Raw genomic sequence first — 26763 nt, 5'->3', positions numbered from 1 at the left:
TGGGTTTCTTATCAGTCAAAGAGGAATCGAAGTTGATCCTTCCAAAATAGAAGCCATCATGGAAATACCAGTACCAAGAACAAAAAAGGAGGTAAGGAGTTTCTTGGTCAAAATACAGTTCATCAGCAGATTCATTTCCAGCCTCACTACTACATGTGAACCGCTGTTCAAGCTTTTGAAGAAGGGAACAAGTTTCAAGTGGAACTAAAGCTGTCAAAATGTGTTTGAAGCAATCAAATAGTATCTACAGAATCCACCAGTACTATTGCCTCCAATTCCTGGAAGATCGTTAATCACCTTTTTGTAACAGATACTTCAATGGGATGCATGTTGGCACAAGAAAATGATGCCAAAGTAGAGTGTGCCATATACTACCTTAGCAAGAAGATGATGGATTATGAAACAAGATACACTCATTTGGAGAAAACTTGCCGGGGGCTAGTATGGGCCACGAAGATGTTGAGGCACTAACTACTGGCACATTCAGTAGTTCTGATTTTTCTATTAGACCCAATCAAATATCTTTTAGAGAAACAAACACTCATTGAAATGCTGGCTCGATGGTTATTGTTGTTGGAAGAGTTCAATCTTAAGTACATGACAAGAAAATCGGTAAAAGGAAGAGTTGTGGCAGAATTCTTGGAAGATCATCCTGTAACAGAAGCTGGAGCAGAAGACTTTATGTTCCCAGATGAGGATGTTTTGCTTCTTCTCGATGATACTTGGCAGCTCTATTTCGATGGGGTGTTAAACCAATTTGGGTGCAGCATAGGGATATTATTGGTCTCCCCTAATGACTCACATGTTCCTTTGTCATACAAACATAGGTTTGAGGTCACCAACGACCAAGCTGAGTATGATGCTTGCATCGCTGGGATGGAAGCAACACTGGAACTAGGGGCAAAAAGGTTAGAGGTGACTGGGGATTTTAATTTGGTGCTATCTCAAGCTAGAGGAGATTAAAAAGTTAAGGAGGACACATTGAAGCTATACTATTCCGTGCTAGAAACTTTGGTTTCACAGTTTGATTCTGTTACTTTTACACACACTCCGTGTGTAAGTAATAGATTCGCAGATGCCCTTGCAACACTGGCCTCCATGGTAGAAATACCTTTGGGATTCAAAATGTGGCTACTAATGATAGAGCAAAGGATGAAGCCAGCATGTGAATGTGTTATCACTGAGGGAGATGAAGATGATGGAAAGCCATGGTATGAGGATGTAAAAAGGTTCATAGAAAAGGGAGAGTATCCTCTGGAATCTACTCTAAAGGACAAAATGACTCTTCAAAAACTCGCCACTCAATTTGTGGTTTGTGGAGGAGCATTATATCAAAGAGCACATTTGGGTCCCAATCAACTATGCGTCACAAGGGAGGAAAGTCAAAAGATTATGGAAGAAATACATGAAAGAATTTGTGGGCCACACATGAGTGGAACGGTTATGGCAAAGAAAATCCTACGACAAGGGTACTACTGGACTACAATGGAGCTTGACTGTGCTGATCGTTTGCGCATTCCCCCTGCAGAATTATACATGACTTCCCCTTGGCCGTTCTCTACCTGGGGGATAGATAGCATTGGAAGTATAAATCCAAAAGGGAAATATAAACATCAATTTATCCTTGTGGCTGTTGACTACTCTACCAAGTGGGTTAAGGTAGCTTCCTACACTACCTTCAAAGCCACCCATGTGGCTAAGTTCATTCGTAACAACGTTATCTACCGATATGGGGTGCCACACAAGATTATCTGTGATAATGGGTCGCTTTTTTGTGGGGCAACTAAGAAACTCTTCGTTGAGTTTGGAATACAGAATCACCAATCGTCCACTTATCGACCTCAAACTAATGGAGCAATTAAGGCCACAAACAAGAATGTCAAGAGGATTCTTAGGAAAACCACCGATACTTATACAGACTGGCCGGAGATGTTACCCCTAGCACTGTGGGGTTATCCTACGACTGAGAGGACTTCAATAGGAGCAACTACTTATTCTCTAGTTTAGGGAATGGAAGCTGTCTTACCTATGGAGCTAAAGTTGCCATCACTAAGGGTATTAGCTGAAACCGAAATGATTGAGGAAGATTGGGTCCAAAGCCATTACGACGAGTTGGCATTACTAAATGAAAGAATGTTAAAGGCATTATACCATGTGCAAGGGTATCATCGTCGCATCATGCATGTATTTAACAAGAGGGTGAAGCCAAGGGATATCAAAGTAGAGAATATCGTGCTCAAAGCAATTCGTTCTCACATTTCGGATCCAATGGGCAAGTTCAAACCTAATTGGGGAGGGCCTTACTTTGTCAAGCTTATACACACTGGAGGAGCAACATATATTGTAGATTTAGATGGGATGGAGTTTGCATCGCCAGTCAACATTGACAAACTAAAAAAATATTATCCTTGAGAAATGCTCGTTGGGCCGAAAACTACAGCAATGGGTGGACCCAAGCAAAAGTTATAGCAACTTGCTAGGTCAAAAATCCGCAAGGGCAGCCTAGGCAAAAGTTAAGGTATTAAATAAAAGGTTCGCTAGATTGAAAACCTGCGAGGGCAGTTTAGGCAAAATTTAAAGCACAAAAGGAGAGGAGAATACCCGAGTGAACCTTAAACTAACAAAAAATAGATGTTTCGGAACTACGTTTATGGCCTGATTCCCTTATTGGGATATGTAGGCAGTCTTCAAGTTGAGATTCAGCCACTGCTAATTAATTTCCGGTCTATCCCAAGCATGTTCACTAATGGTCCATGGTAAAAAGCACCTGTCATTTTAAAGCAAAAAAAGAAAATATTGTGTTATTGCTAGATTATCTCTCAAAGGAAAAATGAAAGACATCCTTAGATAAAATTCTCAATCTATGAAACTAGATTTTAAACATGGTGAAAAAGAAGACCAAGTAATATGCAAAGTGTCGGTCTTTAGGTCCTCCTCTTCTTTGCCCTCTTTATTTCAAAAAGGTCTTTTTTTCATCAAACGCTTGTACGAAATGGATAGTTTGTCAACAAGTACTCAACAACATTTTGTATCACCCTATTGGGCCAAAAGTCGAGATAGTTGCGACGAAAGTTGGCATCATGGGTCTTGGAAGCAGCATAATCAGGATTTCCTAGTACTTGGGTCTGGTTAGTGCCAAACTGTCTTTGAAAGCGGGCAGAAAAATAGAAAGTAACTTGAGTGATGCCAATTGTAGGGAGGTATTCCCAAACAAGCTCAAAGAGGGCCTAAACACGTGGTACGTGGGACCATGGTTTGAATAAAACAGGATAGGTCACTGTTGAATACGGTGGCCAGCGACAGGGACCAGTGACATGAGAAGTCAATAGTCCAGGAAGTCAGTGCAAGGCCTTGGATGAGTGAACATGAGAAGTTATTGGTCCAAGGGTTAGATAAAAAATCACTGGTCTAAGTATCCTATTCAGCAATGAGAAGGCCGAATAGGAGGAGACATTTGGGAAAAGCAGCCTCAGGAGCAAGGAACACTCTGGAAGGGTCCAGAAACAATGGTATTCCGTTAAGGAATGAGATCTCAAAAATGAAGGATCTGGGAAAGATACCCACCGGGTATGGGATGTTTGGCCAGTTATGGAAAAGAGTCCTAAAAAACTAAGGTAATGAACTGATAAGGGAACAAGAATCCAAGATATCTTGGGTTTCCTATACGAGATAGGAATCCTAGGGCAACAGGAATGCTTGGGCAGCAAGCATCTATGAATCTATAAATATGAGATAAACCTAAAGGTAAAAGGTACGCAATACATTGCATTATTCGATACTTCCTATTGTTATTTAGGGTTTTTTGCTTGTACGTGATACAAACTTAGGCATCAGAGGGCCTTTGCCATGAGAGGCAAAGGTGCGCTCACCTCTTGTTTGTTTTGCAGATTAAAGCTCCGACGATGAACTAGGGTTCTGGTGAGGAGTCTAGAGTAGCCATTATACTCTTGTGCTGTTCAAAGCGTCTTTCATTTTTTCCCACTTACAATTGGCACCGTCTGCGGGAGACGAAAGAGTTCTCTTGAAAAAATGACCTTGGTGGAAGAAAATCCAGCGACGTCGCTCTACCCAAAGAATTTGCTAGGTGGGTGAGGTGATAAATCCCCACCAGGGGCTCCGAGAAAGCTCGAAGGCAGACATGGGAGGAAGGCGACAAGGAAGGATACAAGGAAGGGTAACCCCCTGACCGTCCTGGATGGCTCTAAGATTAGGGAGGGTAGCACGACCACGGAGTCCACACGGAGGAGTAAATCCCGCCGTGAAAGGGAATCAGTTGCACACTCAAGAAGCATGCACAAAGTGAAGACATCCTCGACAAAAAGAGGCAGGAAATTGAGGAGTTCGCTCATTTGATCAAGAAACGAGAGCACGAGATTTGAGAGTTAGAATGGATCCGAGAACACCCTGAAGACTCTGGACTTTCACAAAGAAATTCCAGGCGAGACAGACATATGGTGAAACACAAGAAGGCTCCTTCATGAGGCAGAAGGAGCAGAAGCAGAAGTAAAAGCCGAACTCCAAAATGGCAAAAAGCTTCTTCAAGAAAAAGAAAGAGCAGAAGCCAAAGTCTCACCCCTGAGGAGGGAAAGATTAGGAAACACCACAGGGATAGGAACGAGAGACCTGATTCCGATTGGGAAAGGAACGCTCCCAATAAAATGAAGGAACGCGATGAGGGGACCATGTCTGCACGAGAAGCAGCACGAAAAACCCTCAACAATATAGCATCGTCCCCCTTTGCAAGGAGGTTGCAAGAGGTGAGACTGTCGAGCAGGGTGAAGCACGGTGCGTTCATCCTCTATGAAACAAACACAGATCCCATGGCACACATACAACATTACCAGCAGGCAGTGTTTATGCACACGGGGATGATGCAATCATGTGCAAGATGTTCCCATCAAGTTTGGGAAAGGTGGCCCTGTCTTGGTTCCATAAGCTAGGCCTGCACTCCATCCGAGGATGGAGGCAACTGGTCGAGGAATTCACTGCTTGGTTCCTGACAAGTAGAAAAGCACCGAAAACTTTTGAGAGCCTTTCCGTTATGAAGCAGGGAGAGAATGAGCTGATCAGAGATTATGGAAAGAAATACTGGGAGACTTTCAATGAGATTGAAAGTTGCAGTGAGGAGTATGCAATAGCTAAGTTCAAGACTGGGTTACTTGTTTGGGGAGCTGCATAAATCATTGAACATGAGTCCAGTAGGAACACTGGCAAAATTAATGGAAATGATTGAGCAGCACGCCAAGAAATGATTGAGCAGCACGCCAAGAACGAGGATGACATACTCAGGGAAGATGGCAAGGTGGTTGCCGAGCAGACCAAGGCGCCTATAAAGAAAGCAGATAAGCCAAAACCCAAAACTTACAGGGAAAGAAAGGACTATGGGCAGGCTAAGAAAGAGCCATACAAGGAGAAACATGCCCTGGGCCCCAAGTCATTCTTTTCAGTCACCATAGTTTGGAAAGAACCAATCTATCAGATTCTTTATCGAATAAAGAACCGCTTGTATTTCAAGTGGCCCCTAAGGCTGGAGGGGGATAAAGTTGCAAAGAGAGCTACGAGTCAGCATTGCAGTTATCACAAATTTTGGGGTCACATGACAGAAGATTATGAGATGTTCAAGCAGCAGTAGACACCCCAATCTGGGCTTCCAGATTAGTTTACTTACGGTATTTGATTCCCCGATGATGAAACGGATCAAGAACACCCCGGGAATGTCGAGTGTTTGAGCTTTAAGTGTTTGCAAAACCCTTGAACCTAACCTAGCCTAAGCCACTTCAAAAAACCAAAAACACTACTGATGCGCGCCAGGGCGCAACCATCCTGCGCCAGGGCGCACCATCGCGCGCCCGACTCACTCCATCACGCGATTGTGAGCCAGGGCGCACCATCGCGCGATAGACTCATCTGTCGCGCGACGGTCCAACCTACCACCAACCTTTCTGAAGGAGGACAGTTGGCCACCAATGCAACCTCAGCCAGGCCTCATGGACTGGCTGAACTCCTCTGTTTCCAACCAGATTCACCCCCTCTCCCTATATATACCCCCATGGGTCTTTCATTCAAGGGGTTCCAAAAAAATGAAAGGTTAAGCACAAACTCTAGTGCTTTTCTTCCAAATTCACATTCCTCAAAATACTTAAACACCTCAATCAAGCCTTCAAACATCAAAGTTCAAACACCTTTCAAACTTAAAAACCAAAGGTATAGCTTACCTTTGTTCTATTTTTTGTTCTGATCCCTGAGGGAGGCTGGCAGGGCCAAGGCTAGTAATCAATACCAGTCCTGGTCCTAAAGCTGGCAAGGTTTCAAAAACCGTCGTGGTAGTACCAGCGCGCGACGGTCCCACTCTCGCGCGCGACACTCTGTTGTTGCATGCGATGGACCGCGTGGGGATTGGTTTCCTACTGTTTTATGCTTTTATTTCATATAGATCACTGTTAAGTATGAATAAAAACACTTTACTGCTTTCTTTAGTATAAACTGCTAGTTTATAGTTCAATATGAGTTTTTGCTGTTTTGGAGTACTCTTGGGATCATTCTGGACCTGTCCCAGAACCCAGAAATGTGTAAACCAAGCACTGGTTTGGTTGCGCCAGGGCGCGGCCATCCCGCGCCAGGGCGCACCATCGTGCGCCAGACTCACTCCGTCGCGTGACAGAGCGCCAGGGCGCACCCTCGCGCGCCAGACTGACTCCGTCGTGCGATAGTCTGCCTCTGACCAGTGAGTGGCCTTGCACGGGTAGCTTAGTTTTAGGCCATTATTTTGTCCCCACACTGTTTATGGGGTGTTTTATTAATTTGTAGGGTTTTACAATCTTTAAACTGTATATTATGCTGCTTATAACTGCGTGGTTTGTCCTGGGTGTGCACTGGTCCTTCCAGAGCCCAGAGGGTTTGAGAATAAGAGCTGTGGGTTTGAGCTTACCGGCGCGCGCTTGTCTTAGAATTGTGCGCGCGCAGGAGTGAATAGCATGCAGTGACTTGTTCAGTGCATGCTGGTTTCTTCCTGCGCACGTCACTCCAAAACAGGGGCCTTCCAGTTTGTTTAAACTTCCACAGCAGTCTGTTCTCATCCTATACTAACTGCTCATCCATGCTATCATTCACATCCTGCAAACATGTTACAGCTTTAATCCCCGATTAACTGTTTCCCGCCCCTAATTGGCTAAAGAATTGATTAATCAAACAGAATCGCAAACATCTTTCGCAAATGCCTAAGTAGAGACCGATCTCCGGATTGGGCGAGAGGGGCACCATAAAACCCTTCCCCTCTCGTAATCTGGCTCCCGAACCCAGATATGGTTATGACGGACTGGTTCTTTAACTTTTTCAAATCAAACAGCGCGGCAAGTGCTTCGAAATACGGTTCCTTGGGTGTTGGACCTTCAAAACCCGAGTGCGACTCTGTATTTTGCGAGCGCTTGCTTCCCCACTCGCGCTCCCTCGATCCGGGCCCTTGAATTTTGGAATCCGGAAATTCCAAGGGCACGCTGCCCACAGCAGCACCTCGATGACTTAGTTTCACGAAGGTATTTGAAAGAGTTCATTCAGGAAGAGCAAAAAGGTGCAAAAAAAGCAATGGAGTTGGATTACGAGCAGAATCCAAGGGGCGTAATCCATATATATGATACATGGATTAGCCGGACCTTATACGAGAAATGAGGTGAGATTGCTCCAGAGGCAAGTAAAGCATGACCAACACGTGATGTAGTTGGGGAAGAAACGAGGACGTGAAGAAGAAGCATGCAACGAGGGTATAGTCTTCACGGATGAGGACCTGTGAGGAGTCCAGGTGCCACATAATGATGCCTTGGTCATAACCCTATGAATTAGGGAGTATGACATGGAGAGGATTTTGGTGGACTCAGGAAGTTGCACGGAAGTACTGTATTACGATGCATTTAAAAAGTTGGGATTGACACAGGCAGACTTGGTGCAGTCAATAACTCTTTTGGTCGGATTCAGTGCAAGAGCAGTCTGGCCATTGGGCAAAGTAACTCTGCCTGTTCGGGCAGGAACAGTGGTGCTACTAACTGACTTCCTAGTGGTAGATGTTTTGTCTACTTATAACGCGATTATAGGAAGAACATGGTTGCACAAGATGAGGGCAGTTTCCTCCACTTACCATCAGATGGTAAAGTTTCCCGGATCAAACGGCATTGAAAGGATTAAGGGAAATCAGAAGGTTGCTCAGCATTGCTTGATTTCTATTGTCAGGAAGGCACTTAAAGCACAATTGGTCCAAGCCGTCAAGGTTCCAGACCAACCAACCAAACCATCGAGAATGTCAAGGGGAACCCCACCGAGAAAGTGGTGGAAGGCTTGAAGAAGGTTCAGATCAACAAGATTGATTCAGAGAGGTATTTCCTGATTGGAGAAAACCTAAACGAAGAAGGAGAGGAAGAATTGGTGGGATTCCTCAAAGAGCACGTTGATGTGTTCGCTTGGGTACCCGAAGAAATGCCCGGGGTGGATGCAAACGTGATTTGCCACCACTTGAATGTGGATCCACAACATAAGCCCGTAATGCAGAAGAAGATGAAGTCAGCCATATAGCACGTAGACGCTGTTATCGAGGAGGTTGACCGTTTGCTTGAAGCAAAGGCTATACGAGAAGTTTATTTACCCATAGTGGTTGTCTAACACTGTGGTAGTAAAGAAGAAGAACGAGAAGTGGCGTGTCTGCGTTGACTTCACTGATTTGAACAAAGCCTATCCTAAGGACAGTTTCCCTCTCCCAAGAATAAATCAGTTGGTGGATGCAATAGTTGGGTATGGACGCACGAGTTTCCTTGATGCATATCGAGGATATCACCAAATTGCTATGTATGGGCCCAATTAGGAGAAGACTTCCTTTATTACGCTAAGAGGGCTGTATTGTTACAATGTCATGCCCTTTGGCTTCAAGAATGCCAGGGCAACTTACTAGAGGCTGGCAACGATTATGCTGAAAAAGTTACTTGGTAAGACTATGGAGGTTTACAAAGATGACATGGTGGTCAAAAGCAAGGAGAAGCAGGACCACATAGCTGATTTGAAGGAAGCCTTCGAGATTTTGAGAGAATACAAGCTGAAACTCAATGCCTCGAAGTGTGTGTTCGAAGTAAGTTCAGGGAAGTTCTTGGGCCACCTTGTAACCATATGAAGGATAGAGGCAAATCCCGATCAAATAACGGCCTTGCAGAGGCTCTAAAGTCCTAGGACCACAAAGGAGGTCCAAAGACTGACGGGGATGGCAGCAGCCCTAAACTGATTCATCAGCTCGTCCAGCGACAAGTGTAACGCCCCGAATTTTGGGTACGTTAAAAAGACATTTTATTGATAAAACCAAATGGAGTCTGGCTCTTATTACATCATAATACTCACAAGAGTACTTTTTATTACACAAGGAAGGGAACTAAGGTTCCTAACTACATCTTCGCCTGCTCCTCCATCTGAGCCAACTCTTCAGCTCCAAAGGCCTCCAAGGTGTACAGCTTACCTTGTTCATCTACAAAGTCTGACACATTATACCAGCGTTGCCACCGATATAATATGTCAGGGTCACCAAAGGTAACACCATGAGCTACGAAAGCTCAATAGAAAAATCCCATACCCACTAACCCATAACTTACAAACAACAGGTTATAATAAAACATCGATTTCCACATGATACGTGTATACAGCTAACAATGACACATCCACATTCGTTAATCAACTATCGTTGGTGTCCTTGATTCTCTTTGTTTCTCTTACGCGACTCATCGTAGACCGTGTCAACATTTTCACATTTCATAAACGTATCACCTTTTCAGAAACTCGTTTTTAACACACCCAACCTCGGTTCCGCCATTCCGGTCTCCCGAGTATCCTCACAATGGTTCCGCCGTCCCGGGTTCCCATTGGCACACAAAACTTGCATTGGCTCCTCTTCGCGGATAACCAAGCCACATTACCAATGAGGCTACCACGTCCGGCCGCATTGGCAATCTTCACAATGGGCTACCAAGTCCGGCCACATTACGAGTTTTCATACACACAACGGGCTACCAAGTCCGGCCACGTTGCGGTTTTCACAATCCACACGATGGGCTACCACGTCCGGCCGCATCGTGGGTTTCCATACACACAATGGGCTACCAAGTCCGGCCACATTGCGGTTTCAAAACACAACTCATCATTATCCACACCCTAGGTGTCACGTTTCTACTTTCTCGGTTCTCGTGTCTCGTTTACATGCAAAGACTCCGCGGTAGAACAAAGTAAGCATGAATCATTCATTGTAATCTAACAAGATCATCCATCTATAATACATCACAAGTAACACAATCGATTTATGTATGCAAGCTCATACTTCTTGAAATACGAATACTTCGATTCACATGGTAACGTTTTAACTTTTAAAAACCGTTCTTTCTTAAAGATCAAACAACATATGTTTTAGTTGAAATAAGTAAGTAAGTGAGTAAGGATAAACTTAGAGTTAGGGGTAAGAATAATCTACCTTGATCCGAAACTAGTCGGGGCCGAATAAGCTAGTTGGAAGATTCTACGGGTGGTGAAACTCGCAAATCTGGACCGAACTTTGGATGGCCGTAACTCAGTCAATCTTTGGCCGAATATGATCGTTCTTGGGTTGAAATCGAAGCTCTAGAAGCGCTCTACAACTTTTGTGAAGGAAGTTGATCCTAGAAACTACTTTAGGTAGGAGAAAAATGGGAATAAAAGAAGGGACAGTAAGCTGTCTGGATATGGAAATCCGAGATTTTTACTGAACTATGGATGACAGTGTCTTTGTCATTTCTTCACCGATTGGGGTGGTTCTTGGGTCTAACTTTAATGTCTCGAAGTGCTCTACAACCTTCCCGAAGGGAGTTTGTTCTCAGTAGGCTGCCTGGAAAAACAGAAATGGTTTCTAGAGAGAAGTGAGAGCAAGAAGTGAAGGTGTGAGTTGAAATGCTTGGAATGGCTTGCTATTTATAGGCAAAACCTTGGCTCTCTCCTCTCTCTCAAGGCCGGCCCCCCCTCTCTCTCCATACTTCAAACTTTGACACTTGTCATGCACTCATGGAAGATCAAAGGCTAGTTGCTAGGCTTGCATGGCTAGGTTAGTCCTTGGATGGGATTTTGGAAGATTTGTTGGAAGATTTGGAGACAATGGTACAAGATTCTTGTGTTAAACAATTGAAAGATGTACAAAGGTGATAGATTTTGGAAGATATTCATCTTCAAAGTTTGAAAGCATGAAAGATATCAAGGTACAAGTCCCATCCTTCTTCTTCTTCCTCCTTCCTTCCTTTCTCTCTCTCTCTCCTTCTCCCTCTCTCTCCCGGCCTCTTTCCTCTCTCTCTCGGCCTCTCTCTCTTCTCCTTTCTCTCGGCTTCTCTCTCTCTCTCTCTCTCTCTCAAGTACTAGCTATGTACATATATATATGTACTACTAATGCAAGACAACAAATAAAATAATAGATACTTTTTGTACTAAAGATCAAAGAAGTTTAAAAGACTAAGATTTTCTCAATAAACAAATAAATGGGTACAAGTGTACTAAGGCAAATTACATCATCCAAGTACTTATATAAATATATACATATATACTAATGTACTCTAGGGTTAAAAGGGTCAAGATTCTCCCATAAAATTAATACAAAAAGTACTAGTACTTAATTAATATAATAGTGTACTTTGTACTCTCGGGAATCTTAACAAAATATTAGTTTAATAGGTCAAGTACTTAGTTGAAATATGGACCTATTACCCAATGGATAATAAATCTCCTAACGGTTAATAACCAAAGGATAATAAGGTACGAGTACTTTTAAATAATAAATTAAGTCTTTAAAAAAAGACTACATGTCCTTTGAAAATACACATGTGTGTGTATATATATATATATATATATATATATATATATATATATATATATATATATGTACTTAACCAAATATAATAATGGAAAGGCTTTGGTCCAATGGGTAAAGATTACCCTAACGGTTATCGTCCAATGGTTAATGGTTACTAGGGTACTTTTTAAGGTAAAATAATCAAAAAGTACTTTTAAAGTAATCATAAAAGTCTATTTCTAAAAGATCATAGTACTTTGTTCAAATCTTTCATAAATTCTTTTAATATAAAGAATTGGGTTTCTATTATCCAATGGATAATAGTTCCCCTAACATTTATCGTCCAAAGGATAAAAAATAAAACCAAAACAATAAAAGAAATAATTAAATAATTTCTAGTCTAGGGTTTGAAAGGTTTAAAAGGTTCAAGATGGGCAAAATGGTCCATCTACGGTTAGGGAAAAGTAACTAGGTGACTTCCTAGTTTGGTTTCTCCAACAAGTCGGTTAGAAGCTAACTAGGTAGGGCTTAAAGTTCAAGAAACGATCCTTGAAGGGCTAAAGTGCAATTAGGGTTTCTAGTCGAGGAATACGGTGATAAGGTGTTCAATTGCTTGAATACGAACTACTAGGAATCAAATAAGAAAATCATCGAGAAATTAAGAAATTTCGAATAACAACAAGATTTTTATTGAATGAAAAATCGGAGTTGTTACACCAAAAATCTAACTACGATGAAAACAAGAAATCATATAGCCACTCAAGAGTAATTTAAATAAAATTCAAATATTTAACGAAAATTTTTTACTGACCAAAATTGAGGGGCGTTACAACAAGTGTAGGCCCTTCTTTCAATTGTTGAAGAAGAGAGAAGGATATGAATGGGGAGTAGAATGCGAACAGGCATTCCAAGACTTGAAGAAATACTTGGCAATAGCTCCGCTCTTGTCTACTCCTGAACCGGGTGAGTCTTTAACTTTGTACTTAGCAGTGTCTGAACATGTTGTTAGTGCAGTACTATTAAGGGATAAGGGATCCGAGCAAATCCCCGTCTACTATGTGACAAGACATTGTTAGATGCAAAAACGAGATTCTGCCTCTGGAGAAATTGGTCCTTGCATTGAGTACGGCAGCAAGAAAGTTGCCCCATTATTTCCAGAGTCACAGAATTGTAGTTTACATAGAGTTTCCGTTGAAATCATTGCTACAAAAAGCAAATTTCTCGGGAAGAATATCGACTTGGTCGATAGAACTTAGTCAGTACGATATTGACTATCAGCCGCGCACAACAATTAAAGGACAGGTGTTGGCAGACTTCGTGGCAGAATTCTCACCTACAGTAGCTCCTCGGCCTCCTACGAGAAAGGAGCAGGGACTTGGGCCACCGGTCAATAAAGGAAAGGAACTAGCCGAGCAAGATCCCCTAGAATGGAAACTGTTCATTGATGGATCAGCATGCATTACTAGTTGGGGATTGGAATTGTGCTCTTTCCTCCTGAGGGGGTAATGTTAGAGTTGTCTGTTCGGTTGGGTTTCAGTGCATCAAACAATGTGGCAGAGTACGAGGCACTCTTCATAGGTTTGAGGAGTGCAAAGACCTTAAAAGTTAAGAGGATAAGGGTGTACTGTGATTCATAGCTAGTGGTAAACCAGTTATTCGGGGAGTATAAAGCCCGAAATAAAAAGATGGCAACCTACGTGGAGGCCGCCAAGGATCTACTTGACACTTTTGAGAAAGTGTACATTGAGCTGGTAAGTTCTGGGCAGAATGCCCATGCAGATTCACTGGCTTGGTTGGCTGCAACTATGCCAACACAGTTCAAGAGAAGCGTGGCTGTAGATTATCTTGTTGAGCCGAGCATTAGAAGGAGCATGGAATTCGTCTTGGACGTGACCCAAGGACCAAGTTGGATGGATCCAATAGTGGAGTTCTTACGAGATGGGACACTCCCCACGGATAAAAAGGAGGCTCACAAGATAAAGACAAAATCTACACAGTTTTGGCTGTCACCTGAAGGAAAGTTGTACAGAAAGTCCTTCATTGGACCATACTTTCTTTGTGTGCACCCCGAGATGGTGCAGAAGTTCCTCCACGAAATCCATGAGGGGACGTGTGGAAGCCATGTGTGGGCAGCGTGCCCTTCGAAATTTCCGAATTCTGAGACGCGAGGGGGCCCGGGTCGAGGGAGCGCGAGTGGGGAAGCAAGCGCTCGCAAAATACAGAGTCGCCACTCGGGTTTTGAAGGTTCGACACCCAAGGAACCGTATTTCGAAGCACTTGCCGCGCTGTTTGATTTGAAAAAGTTTAAGGAACCAGTCCGTCATAACCATATCTGGGTTCGGGAGCCAGGTTATGAGAGGGGAAGGGTTTTATGGCACCCCTCTCGCCCAGTCCGGAGATCGGTCTCTACTTAGGCATTTGCGAAAAACGTTTGCGATTCTGTTTGATTAATCAATTTTTAGCCAATTAGGGCGGGGGAACAGTTAATCGGGGATTAAAACTGTAACAGTTTGCAGGATGTGATAAGATATGGCACGGATTGGTGAGATGACAAGTAATAAATGGAATAAAGTTCAAAACATCGATCATACATCAAGACAGTGCTGTGTATGATTTTGGCACGAACAAACGGCCAGCTTGCATGTGTGAATCCATCTACATGCAAGCCAACCATCGCGCGACACTACCATACACTCGCGCGAGTGTTGATGCTTCACCAATGGTTTGAATTTCGCCCCCTTCTGGGCTCTGGAAGGACCAGTGCTCACCCAGGTGCAAACCAAGCAGTTTATAAGTACTTGAAAGTAAACAATATTACAACAGGCAGATGGAAATATTGTTAAAACACGACCCCTAAATAGTGGGGGTATCTAAACAGAGGCCAAGGCCAAGCTGCTCATGCAAGGGCAGTCCCTGGAAAACCCAGAACCGTCGCGCGACAGAGTGATACAGGCGCGCGATTGTTCAGACTGGACTTCCAAGAATTGCTTTGCATACTCAGGGCTCTGAGACATGTTCAAGAGCGTCCCAAGAGCATTCCAAACCAAGAGAAGTTATAAACTAAGCTAAACTATGATTTTTAACATACAAAGCAGTGAACTAATACTTTTTAAAAGACTCGAAAATGACTATGAACACAACAAGGAACTTAAAGACCAGCATCCCTTCCCCACGTGGTCCAATCTCATGCAGACCGAACTATCGCGCGAGTGTATGGGACCATTGCGCGAGGGAGTGCTTGGTAATGGCTCTTGAAACCTTGCTAGCTTTAGGGCCAGAACTGGTATTGATTACCAGCCTTGGCCCTGCCAGCCCCCCTCAGGGGTTCGAACAGTGAGCAGAAAGGTATTATACCTTTGCTTGAGTGTCTTGGAGATGGCTTGAATGAGGTGGTGAGGCTTGGAAGGTGATTATGTGGGAGAGAGTGTGGTATGAGATGTTTGTGCTTGAGCTTTGCTTCTTCTTTCTTGGAGAGAAAATGGTAACCCTTTGAAATGAAGCATGGGGGGGGGGGGGGGGGGGGGTTTATAGAAGAATGGGTTGGTTGGTGGCTAGCCAAGGCCATGTAACCAGCCAACAAGGCTGGTCACAATTGCGTGGTGGAGAAGTGGGGTGGCAAAGGTGATGGGAGAATGGGGGGTGAGGTGGTGCAAGGGGAGCCCCCCAGAACGCTGTTCAGTCGACGAAAACGGGGTCACATAGGCCTGTAGCCCCCTGACCACCACGCAATCCGGGTAAAAATGACAGGTGTTAACCATCGCGCAAGACAGTGGGAGCATCGCGCGAGGGTCCAGCCAACCCCGCGAGGGTCAATAGTCAAAGCTTTGACTTTGACCACCACCTGGCAAATGAACCATCGTGCGAGGATCCCAGTACGTCGCGCGACTGTCAAACCCAAGGTCCAAGTTTTGATTTAAGGGTTTTAGGGCTAAGGATGGGTTCCGTGTACACCAAACTCAAGCCATCCCAAGTTCTCGAGACTGTTTTCGACCTGATTCATCATCGGGGAATCAAGAAACCGAAGAACAAAGTAAAACGATCGGGAAGTCAGATCGGGGTGTCTATAGTAGTCCCTCTTTGACGGCACGCGGAGCACCATTGGCTGGTATGGGTAACGTCAAAGATTTCTAGACACCCATCCAATTAACCCAAAAGCCGATTAAACAAAAAGTGCAAGCAAATATATACAAATACCGTGCACTAACGGATCGGTGAGCAGATTGATTGCTGATTCGAATTTGGACGGATAGATCGTCGTTGATTGATAATCGGACGGATAGATCGTCGCTAATTTGAAATTGGACGGATAGATCGTCGCTGATTGATAATCGGACGGATGGATCGTCACTGATTGAAATTGGACGGATGGATCGTCATTGATTGAAATGGGACGGATGGATCGTCATTGATTTGAATTTGGACGGATGGATCGTCGCTGATTTGAATTTGGACGGATGGATCGTCGCTGATTTGAAATTGGACGGATAGATCGTCATTGATTTGAAATTGGACGGATAGATCGTCGCTGATTGATAATCGGACGGATGGATCGTCACTGATTGAAATTGGATGGATGGATCGTCATTGATTGAAATGGGACGGATGGATCGTCACTGATTGAAATTCGGACGGATGGATCGTCGCTGATTTGAAATTGGACGGATAGATCGTCATTGATTTGAATTTGGACGGATGGATCGTCGTTGTTTTGAAATTGGACGGATGGATCGTCGCTGATTTGAAATTGGACGGATAGATCGTCATTGATTTGAAATTGGACGGATGGATCGTCGCTGATTTGAAATTGGACGGATGGATCGTCGCTGATTTGAATTTGGACGGATGGATCGTCGCTGATTTGAAATTGGACGAATGGATCGTCGCTGATTTGAATTTGGACGAATGGATCATCGCTGATTTGAAATTGGATGGATAGATCGTCGCTGATTTGAAATTGGACGGATAGATCGTCATTGATTTGAATTTGGACGGATGGATCGTCGCTGTTTTGAAATTGGACGGATGGATCGTCGCTGATTTGAAATTGGACGGATAGATCGTCATTGATTTGAATTTGGACGGATGGATCGTCGTTGACTGATAATTGGTAATAAAGGATATCACGAAGGGATCCAATTGCAAGGCCCGAGTAAGACTCCTGGGCTTCATTGAAGTAATTCATACGATCGGGCCTGAATCCTAAGCTGAACCTGGCGATCGGCCCAGTCGTACAATCGCGCGATGCTGCCACACCATCGCGCGATGGTTCTCTGTTGGGGCCTGGGTCTGAAACCAGCCCAGATCCGGCCCGCAACCATTTTCTTCTCTTTTCTTCCCGAGGAAGCTACAGAAACTGATATTCAGTGGTTTCAGAAATTTCAAACTCCTCTCAACTCTCAAACTCTCCAAATCTCAACCCAACCCTTGTTTTCTTCACAAAGCCGACAAACCCACGCGTGTGTGAACATCCATGGCGGAACACGACAATGGTGGCGGTAGAGGAGAGGTTCTTGATCGTCCGGAGGATGTGGGAGGGCCAATGGAAGTCGAAAAGGCGGATCAACAGCCGGCGGAGCCCCCCCTGGGTGTCGGTGCTGCGGTAGCAGGCGGTGGTGATGGCGTTCAGGGTCACGAGCAGGAGGTGGGTGGCGAAGGCGACCATTGCGCGACGGTGTCAGATCATCGCGCGACGGAGGAGGCCGGGGCGATGGGGCTTATTGTTCAGCCATTGGATCCGAGCATGGCAGTAGAAGGCTCGGTGGTGATGGGTGGTGGTTTTTGCAGAGACACCGGCAGTAGTGGCGCCGGTGGTGACGGCGTAGGTGGTGATGACACCGGGCCGAGCGAGACCCCGCCGAGGGACCCGGCGAAGGGCAAGGGCGTAGCGGCCGAGGAGGAGGAGACCACAGGGGTTCCTGAGGAGGAGGTACTGTTTTGGCCAGGAGCCACGTCATCGGGCCACAGACCGATTTCGAGACAGGATTTCGCGGAGTTTTTGAGCGACGAGAGATTAGCCAGGCTCCTCGAAGAGGATCCCATGATCGGGGCTGCTGTTTTGGAGGCTCGAGAGGAGCAAGAGCGAGAGATAGCTGCTTCAGAGGCTACGGCGAGGGCCGAGAGGGCGAGGGCCGCTGAGGAGGAGGCTCTGAGGGATGCAGAGGCCGAGGAGCGAGTTGGAGCCAGGGGACATGGGCCGAGGGTGACAGCGGTGTCCGAGGCAGAGAGTTTGACTCGTGCTCCGTTTTCAGCAGAGGGATACAGGCCACCGGTTCCACACCTGTTTGTACCATCAGGTCTTGCGGCGTACAAGCCACGGCAAGCGGAGTATGACCCCGAGCTTGTTCTCAGAGACCCCAATACCCATATTTCGAGCAGCTGGGCTGAGGTAAATTTCTGAAAGTCCTTCATTTCCTTTTGTGATCGCAAATTCAATACAATGCATGTTGCTTACATACCGAAAAACGTAGGATAATCCTTTGAAGTAGATTCGAATAGTGACACTATAGTTTCACGTTGAATGCCCTGCATGAGACATAATAACTTGAACCAACCATCTACTGCCAAGTTGTATTGATTACCTAGAACTTGAGAATGAAAGCTTTGCATGCTGATATATCCCCTGTTGCTTGTTTCCGTGTTTAATGCAGGAGAGAGCGAGACAGAGAGACATCCGAGGTTTTGGGGGCGCCTGCAGCTCCTTGGCGTTGTACCAGGGTTTGCCTGAGAGGGTGAGGCAGTTGGTGGATGAGGCAGGCTTCGGGGAGTTCATACAGACCCTTACTCCGGCCAGAAATGGCCATGCGGTCTTGGTTCCACTCGCAGAGAGGTGGAGGGATACCACCAACACCTTCCACCAGCCGCTCGGGGAGATGACAGTGACGCCTACTGACTTTGCAGCGATCACTGGTTTGAGGGTTGGAGGCGACCCTATCCCGTTTGACTCGGGCATTCAGGAGGACGAGGCGGCCCTGGAGTGGTTCTTGGGAGAGGTGCCCAAGGTTGAGGAAGGGATGGCGAGATATGGACAGTTCACCCGGTACCTTGCAAAGGAGGTGGCGACCGAGCTGGAGGCGGAGCAGATGGCTCGAGCGTACTTGTTGTACCTTTTTGGTGCTACCCTGTACCCGAATAGGCGTAGTAAGGTTCACCTATCGTACCTGCCTGCACTGAGAGACCTGAGGACAGCCTCGCGCTTTGACTGGGGAGGAGCTGCGCTTGGCACAGCTTATGGCTTTATGGGGGACTCGTCGAGGACTGAGATGAGCACTGCCGGCTACTGGTGGATTTGGGAGGTATGATCATAATTGAGTAAAGCACATTTCTAATATGCACTTATTTATTTGAATACATGAACTGCTAAAAAATACTCCTGTATTGCACTAATGATTTGAACTTTGATAACTGTGCAGCTCTGGGCCTACGAGGTGTTGAACATGTGTCGTCCAGTGACGAAGAGCCTGGACTTGGGGATCCTCCCGCGCGCTCATATCTGGAGCAAGAAGAATATGGGAGAGAAAAGAGGGAGAGGCGACCTGAACGGCTTCAGGATATACCTAGACGAGCTCCGATCTTCACAGGTATGACATGACTTTATCAAATAGAAATATGCATCCCTTTTTATTGCTTTAATGCTGTCGCTGACCGACGCTTGCATTGCTTGCTTGTGCAGGTGGAGTGGGATCATTGGAAAGTGGCAGAGCCAGAGCCTGAATACTTGGCCAGGAGCAGGGCCGTGACGGCGAGCAGAGTGCTGCTGGAGTCGGCTTTTGGTTGGCAGTGGTACTTGGGCGACCGAGTGACACGCCAGTCACTTGGCCACGCAGGGTTCTAGGTGCCTGGTCCACTTCCACCACGGGCCTCACACACAGGGGAGTACACGTTGGCCGAGCTAGAGACCTTCACGCGGCCTGACACCGACTTGACACGCTACCTGCGTCCCGGCATGGACTATGCAGTTTACCAGAGAGAGCGCTTGGCGGGGCCGCTGAGAGTACGAGAGTTCAGGGAGGTCCGGAGTCAGGCCCGTGGAGCTGCTGAGGAGAGGAGAGCCATCACTGCGAGGCAGAGTAGCAGTGAGAGTCGTGCGAGGCGTGGTCCGAGTGGACCTGTGAGAGGTGGGCCACCAGAGTTGACATGGCATATAGCAGTGGTGGACTCTCAGGGCAACCCGGCCGAGCTACACCTAGTTCCTGCCAGAGTTGAGCCAGCGCCCGTCACCGTGTCGGTAAGACATTGTATCCTTCATTATTGTACTTCCAAAAAAAATCTTGAAACATTGCTCCATTGCTCATATTCAAATTATTTTTGCAGGTGCCCAATGAGTGGGCGAACGAGGCCGTTCGACGTATGCTTGCACTGGAGAACGTGATAAGGCGGGCGGCAAGTGGCCTACCTTTGGACTTGCGATACCCACCACCGGCAGCTCAGAGATCTCAGGTATATCCTTCAAAGAAACGATACATTCCTGCATTCGATACTTGACATATGCATGCTTTGCTCGATACATAGTACACTTTAATTGCCGTCAACTTTGAAATTGATTGTACCTACCTGCAAACATACAATACATAGAATATATACTAAATGTGCAAAATTTTACAATGCAGACACAGGGACGGGCGGCTCCTAAGAGGAAAAGCGCGAGAGAGCCTTCACAAAAGAAGCTAGCAAGCAGGACTCCTGCTCCTCCACCTACTACTAGACCACAAACACGGGGCGTACAGCCACCTGTTGCGAGTGAGGAGGCGGCGCGAGAGGCCGTGGCGCGCGCCGAGGAGAGGTATCAATTGAAGATGCGCCAAAGGCCCTCGCAAGACGAGCCGGTCCGCAAGAAGCGGCTGATCCTGCCCGAGGATTCTGAGGAGGAAGAGGAAGAGGAGGGAGAAGAAGAAGAAGAAGACGAGGAGGTGCCTGACAGCAGCGGTTCTGACGACTCAGCGGACGATCCTGGTTTTAGACAGGATCCTAGAGAGAGAGACGACGACGACGACGACGACGACGGAGATGGCGACTGGTTCTGGGAGGACTAAGGGCTACTAGGAAGCCTCATTTCACTTCCCGCACTCTTGGTTTTTGCTTCTGGGCCTGCGCGCCCATGTAGATAGATTGAAGGCCGGAGTGCCTTAGTTGATACTTGATACATGTTTTTGGGGCCTGCGTGCCTTTTTGACTTGATGGGCGAGTGTGCCCGCGTTGACATGATGACTTTGAGCGGCCGAAGCGCCGCACGCACAGTAGTCTTCCTTACTTTGCCATGGATAGATTATGGATTAGCTATAAAATTTGCATTTTCGGTTTATTTTACTCTTGTAATGAACTTAGAGTAAATAAACGTTTGCCACTAATACCATGCTTGCATTGATAATGTACTGAGACTGCTCACAAACGCACACATACGTACAGAGAGAACTAACTTAGAGAAAAACGAAAATATACCCCAGGACACGGCCAGGATACGAGGATACGAGGGAATGAAATATTGGACGCCCACAAGTCAAAACCTAAAATATCCCAACTTGGATAAAAGGGATGCTTCCGTGAGGTCATGTACATACAAAATGACCTATGAGAGCCGACAGATTAGAGGAACACCTCCCGAAACGCAAAATTGCCCGAAAAAACCTTACAAAGGACACAAAACGGACACGAGATGGAAAAACATGACTCTATTATGTCCCGGACTGAAACCGACACCTCCGTACAGTCATACTAGGTCACCATGACTTGTACGGCCTGAGAGAAAAGGACACGAACCTTCGGACCAAGTTTCGAACTCTCGAAATGCTCATTTGGCCTTGAAACGAGCCACCGAGGGTTCAAAAACCTCGTTAAACGCAATATCTCGAATCCGATGCTTGGATATGGTTGCATATGCTCTTAATGACTTGCCGGAACCATAAAAGTTGCAAAAGTACCCTTGCAACAGGAAGCGACCAAAATTGGACAGTAGCTGGTGCAATCTGTCAAAATGCAGGCTGAACCATCGCGCGAGGCTGTGAGTATATCACGCGATGGTGTGGATGTTGCTCACTCGTGCGATGGAATGAGATCATTGCGCGATGGTTGGGCCGTGCCAGGCCACCTTTATTTGACCATTTGAGATTTTTAGGATGACCAAGCCTTGTCATCACCCCTTAACTGCTCAGAGTACTTCAGGGGGCAGTGCAGAGATGCCTTCACTTTGGAGAAGAGGATGCCACGTTGTCTGAATATTCGCACTGGAAAAGGAGAACATTTCATGTACTCTATCTATAAAGGGGCCAATGCTTTGCTGATGAAAGGCATTCCTCCCACAGTTTGAGAGTCCCACGAGAAGCAGAATGGCGAATAATCTTCCGGCCTTGATTAGCCCATGGCTGACGGCTTTTGTTGCTGGAGATTGACTGTCATTCCGGTTTCACGGGCTGGCCGCATTCCGTTTCCTCCGCAATGTCAGGATCCGTCCCGAGTTTCTGAGGGCAGCCCTACAATTCTGGGACCCAGAGGTTCATGTGTTCAGGTTTGGGGTTAACGAGCTGTGCCCAACCGTGGAGGAATTCCAAGCATACCTCCAAGGAGTCGCCTCGAGCGTGATTGTCGTGCCGCCTTATAGGAAAAGCATACCAAAGCTCTTACAGTCAAGTCTTGGTATCACCCGGGGAACGGCCGAAAGTTTGCTAACTGGAGGACAAATCAACATCATGCGCCTAATGGAGTGGTATGGGCCAGAGGGGGACGTAGAGAATATAGCCGTGCAGGCTCGACGTCAATTTGCCCTGGCAATCGGCGTGCTGGCTGCTTATCTATTGGTATCTCCAAATGGGCAAGTCAACCCCATGCTGGTGAGCGTTGCCGCTCAAATGGGTACCCGAAGAAATGTGGTACCACTGGTCCTGGCGGAGACACTCATAGGTTTGGATTTGGTTTCTTCCGGCCAAACAGACGTGTTCGGCGGTAGTCCACTATTACTGCAGGTTAGCTTAGTTCTCACTCAGCTCACCTTTTTTCGGCTTTCGCACATTCTGTTTTTACCTCATCTCTCAGCTAAGGCTATATCGAAGTTCCTCACTTGTCTTTTCTCTCAAGCTTTATGTAACTTCTTACTTGTTTTTCCACTCATGCAGCTCTGGTTATCCGACAAATTGGGATTGCTTACAGCACCGGAAGCAAGCTGGCCTCATCTGCCCGGCCGAATGCATCAGCGGGGTATGATCTACCCGGAAATGTCTGTGCGTCAATGGTGCGCATTTATGAGGGAAATGCCGCCGAACGAGATCACATGGCGGCATGAAGCCTTGAATATTCCAGACATGGCCCTGAGTTCTGCAGGTTTCGAGAGAATAGTGATAGCTGGGCTGACCGCTTTCACGTTCTACATCCCCGGACGCATCCTTCGTCAGCTAGGAATGAGCCAAGGACTCCACCGAGCTGGGACTGAAGATTTCCAAGTCCCTGCTTTCACTGCCCGGAATCTGAGAGGTTATGAGCACAACTGGGGCCTGCGGCAACTCGAAGGAGCTGACCCAGACTTCAGTACGGAACTTACGCACCGATATCAAACATGGTTAAGAAGGGAAATCGCAAGCAGGCGAAACAACAACTGACTTCTGACGAACCCTGATGATCTAGAATAAACCGTGAGCCTGTTAAGGCCTCGAGCACTTTATTCTGTTTTTATGCTTTAATCTTTTTAAGACTGCTCAGCCTGTGTAATAGAAGTTATAATTTGAATAAAAATGAAAGTTCGAGAGTTTTCCCCTTTTGATCCAAGTGTTGAATCGCCGTGTCGCCCAAGTATCAAGTCAACTTCTGGTAATGGGAAACCGTGGATCAAATTGATGGATTGTGACCGAATCTCACATAGAGATTGCCTACGTATCCCTTTTTAGGGAATCAGGTCAGCACGTAGTTCAGGCTAAGGTTCACTCGAGTATTTTACCTCACCTTTTACGCTCTAAATTTTGCCTAGTGCTGCCACTTCGGGTTTTCAGCCTAGCGAGCTTTGATTGATGCCTATTTATTTTTGCCTAAACCGCCTTCTCAGGTTTTCGGTCTAGCAGGCTTGCTCTAATTTTTGCTTGGAACCGCCCACCCTTGTGGTTTTCGGCCCAACGAGCTTCTCTCAGGGATAGTATCGTTTGAGTTGATCCAGGTTAACCAGAGAGCTGAATTCGTTGCCATCGAGATCGATGAGCTGAGCCGCTCCCCCAGAAAGGATGGTCTTAATGATGTAAGGTCCGGAACGCTTGGGCCGAAATTTGCCGCGGGGGTCAAAAACTGGCGCCCGAATCTCCTTTGTGACCATGTCTCCTTCAACCAAGGCTCTAGACTTCACTTTTTTGTTGAATGCCCGGGCGATTCTCCGCTGATACCCCTGAACATGATATAAAGCCTGGAGCCTCCTCTCATCAAAAAGCATGAGTTCAACAAATCTCCCACTGAGCCATTCAAATTCCGAAAGTTCAGATTCCACCATGATCCTCAAAGATGGTACCTCAAGCTCTATAGGGAGGACTGCTTCCATTCCGTAGACCAAGGAATAGGGGGTTGCCCCCGTTGATGTTCGAATCGACGTTCGATAACCCCAAAGAGCTAAAGGCAGTTGCTCGTGCCAGTCCCTGGCGGACTTTGCAGACTTCTTAATGATTGTCTCGACATTTTTGTTGGCCGCTTCAACCGCTCCATTCGTTTGGGGACGATAGACCGTTGAGTGATGGACTTGGATCTTGAATTCTTCGAAGAGCTCCAGGACCCTGCCTTTGAAATGACTCCCATTGTCTGATACGAATGCTTGCGGAACCCCATATCGGTAGATGATGTTTATCCTGATGAAGTGAGCAACTTGAACCGCCGTTAGGATTTTATAGGATTCGGCCTCCACCCATTTGGTAAAATAATCTATCGCCACGAGGATAAACCTATGACCATTTGAAGCAGACGGTCTAACCATGCCGATGACGTCGATGCCCCATACAGAGAAAGGCCAAGGCGAAGCCATGCCAAATAGGTTAGAGGGTGGAACATGCATTAGATTAGCATGAATTTGGCATCTGTGACATCGCCGCACATAATCCACACACTGAGATTCCATAGTAGACCAGAAATAGCCTTGGCGCAAGATTTTCCTAGCCAGCATGACGCTGCTCATGTGAGGGCCGCAGACCCCCTCGTGGATTTCTTCCATGATTCTGACGGCCTTGGTCCCGTTGACACAGAGCTTGTGCATTCCGCAATGAGACCTCCTATATAACTTTCCCCCACAAATGATGTACTGGGCGGCTATCCTCCGCAATGCAGTTTGATCCTTTTTAGAGGCCTCGGCCGGATATGTGCCATTCTCGACGAAGTTCCATATGTCATGGTACCAGGGCAGGCCATCATCGACATCATCGATAGCGTTGATATATTGATAAGCAGGGCGGTCCCGCTGTTCAATCAAAACTAGGCGCAGTTTGACTCCCAAAGGCAATTCGACCATGGATGCCAAGGTCGCGAGTGCATCGGCAAACCGGTTCTTCAAACGAGTGATGTGGGTGAAAGTCACTTTGTTAAAGCGAGGAATTAGTCCCTCCAAATCCTGATGATAAGGTTTCAACCCCTCTTCACGCACCTTCCAATCCCCATTGGCTTGAGATACAACGAGATTGGAGTCCCCGATGACTTCGAGCCGTTCAACGCCAAGCGTGAGGGCAGCCTCCATACCCACGATACAGGCCTCATATTCAGCTTGGTTGTTTGTAACATCGAAGTTGAGTTTGAATGCAAGCGGAATATGAGAACCATCGGGGGCGACTAGCAAGACCCCGATCCCAAATCCTTTCTGATTGGCCGCCCCATCGAAGTAAAGAGTCCAAACATCTTCGACATTTGTTAGCACTTCCTCATCTGGGAACACAAAATCTGCATCTTCCGGTCCATCTTGTAACGACCCTGAATTTTGGTCTATAAAAATTTCGTTAAAAATTTGAATTTTATTTAAATTACTTATTTTCTCTTGAGTGTTATATGATTTCTTGTTAAATATTCGTTGTAGTTAAATTTTGGTCCTTGGTTAAACTCTTGACTAGAAAAACCTACGTGACCAATTTAGTTAATTTCCAACCGACTACTTGGAGGAACCAAGCAACCAACTTACCTAGTTACTAATTGGACCTTTTGAAACTTTTGAACCTTTGTCTTTACCCATTGGTCCATAATGGTTAGGGTAATCTTTATCCATTGGACAATAGGCTTTCCTTTAAAATATTTTGATAAGTACAAAGATATAATATTTTAATGGGTTATAAAAACATGTGCTAGTACTTATATGCATTGTTTATTGGGGATTCTCCCACCCCTCCATTATCCATTGGATAATAACCACAAGGGTAATTTTTGTCCATTGGATAATAAATTCTTTTTTATAAAAGTACATGTAGTCTTTCAAAAATCATATTTTAAAATAAAAGGTACTTGTACTCCTTTTATCCTTTGGTTATTAACCGCAAGGAAAATTATTATCCATTGGGTAATAACCGCTAGGGAAGTTAGTAACCATTGGATAATAGAGTCTTTTGACCAAATAAAGTACTGAGGTGACAAGGGAACCTTCCAAATAAAGTTGATTTGACTTGTACTTTATTATTATTTTAATGGGGAGAATCCTAGTCTTTTTATTTAATTGGGGTACTTGGTACCACACCTATATTTAATATAGGGCTTTTGTCACATGCTTAAAAGTACTCCTTGATTATTTTACTATAAAAGTTCCCTAGTTATTATTGTCCATTGGATAATAAAAGTTAGGGTATTTATTATCCATTGGGTAATAGAGTTATTCTTTCACCAAGTACATGGGCTTATTAAACTAGTCATTTTTCCTTATTGCCCATGTGATGAAGTACCCATATTTTGTTATTAAAGTACTTATTAGCCTTAGTAGCCTTTAAAGCCTAAATTTTCCAAAGTACCCTTAATATTAT

At 45.7% G+C, this 26763-nt stretch overlaps 1 protein-coding gene across 1 annotated transcript; it reads left to right on the top strand.

Moving 5' to 3' along the window:
* Positions 1-549: 549 nt before the first annotated feature.
* On the top strand, positions 550-2007 carry LOC131327644 (uncharacterized). Its single transcript, XM_058360790.1, has 2 exons — positions 550-915; positions 1024-2007. The coding sequence occupies exons 1-2, from the start codon at positions 550-552 to the stop codon at positions 2005-2007; spliced, it is 1350 nt and encodes a 449-aa protein (XP_058216773.1).
* Positions 2008-26763: the final 24756 nt, after the last annotated feature.

Source organism: Rhododendron vialii, chromosome 5a, assembly GCF_030253575.1.
Source record: "Rhododendron vialii isolate Sample 1 chromosome 5a, ASM3025357v1".
Taxonomy (NCBI): domain Eukaryota; kingdom Viridiplantae; phylum Streptophyta; class Magnoliopsida; order Ericales; family Ericaceae; genus Rhododendron; species Rhododendron vialii.
This window is presented reverse-complemented; position numbering and strand designations above follow the sequence as displayed.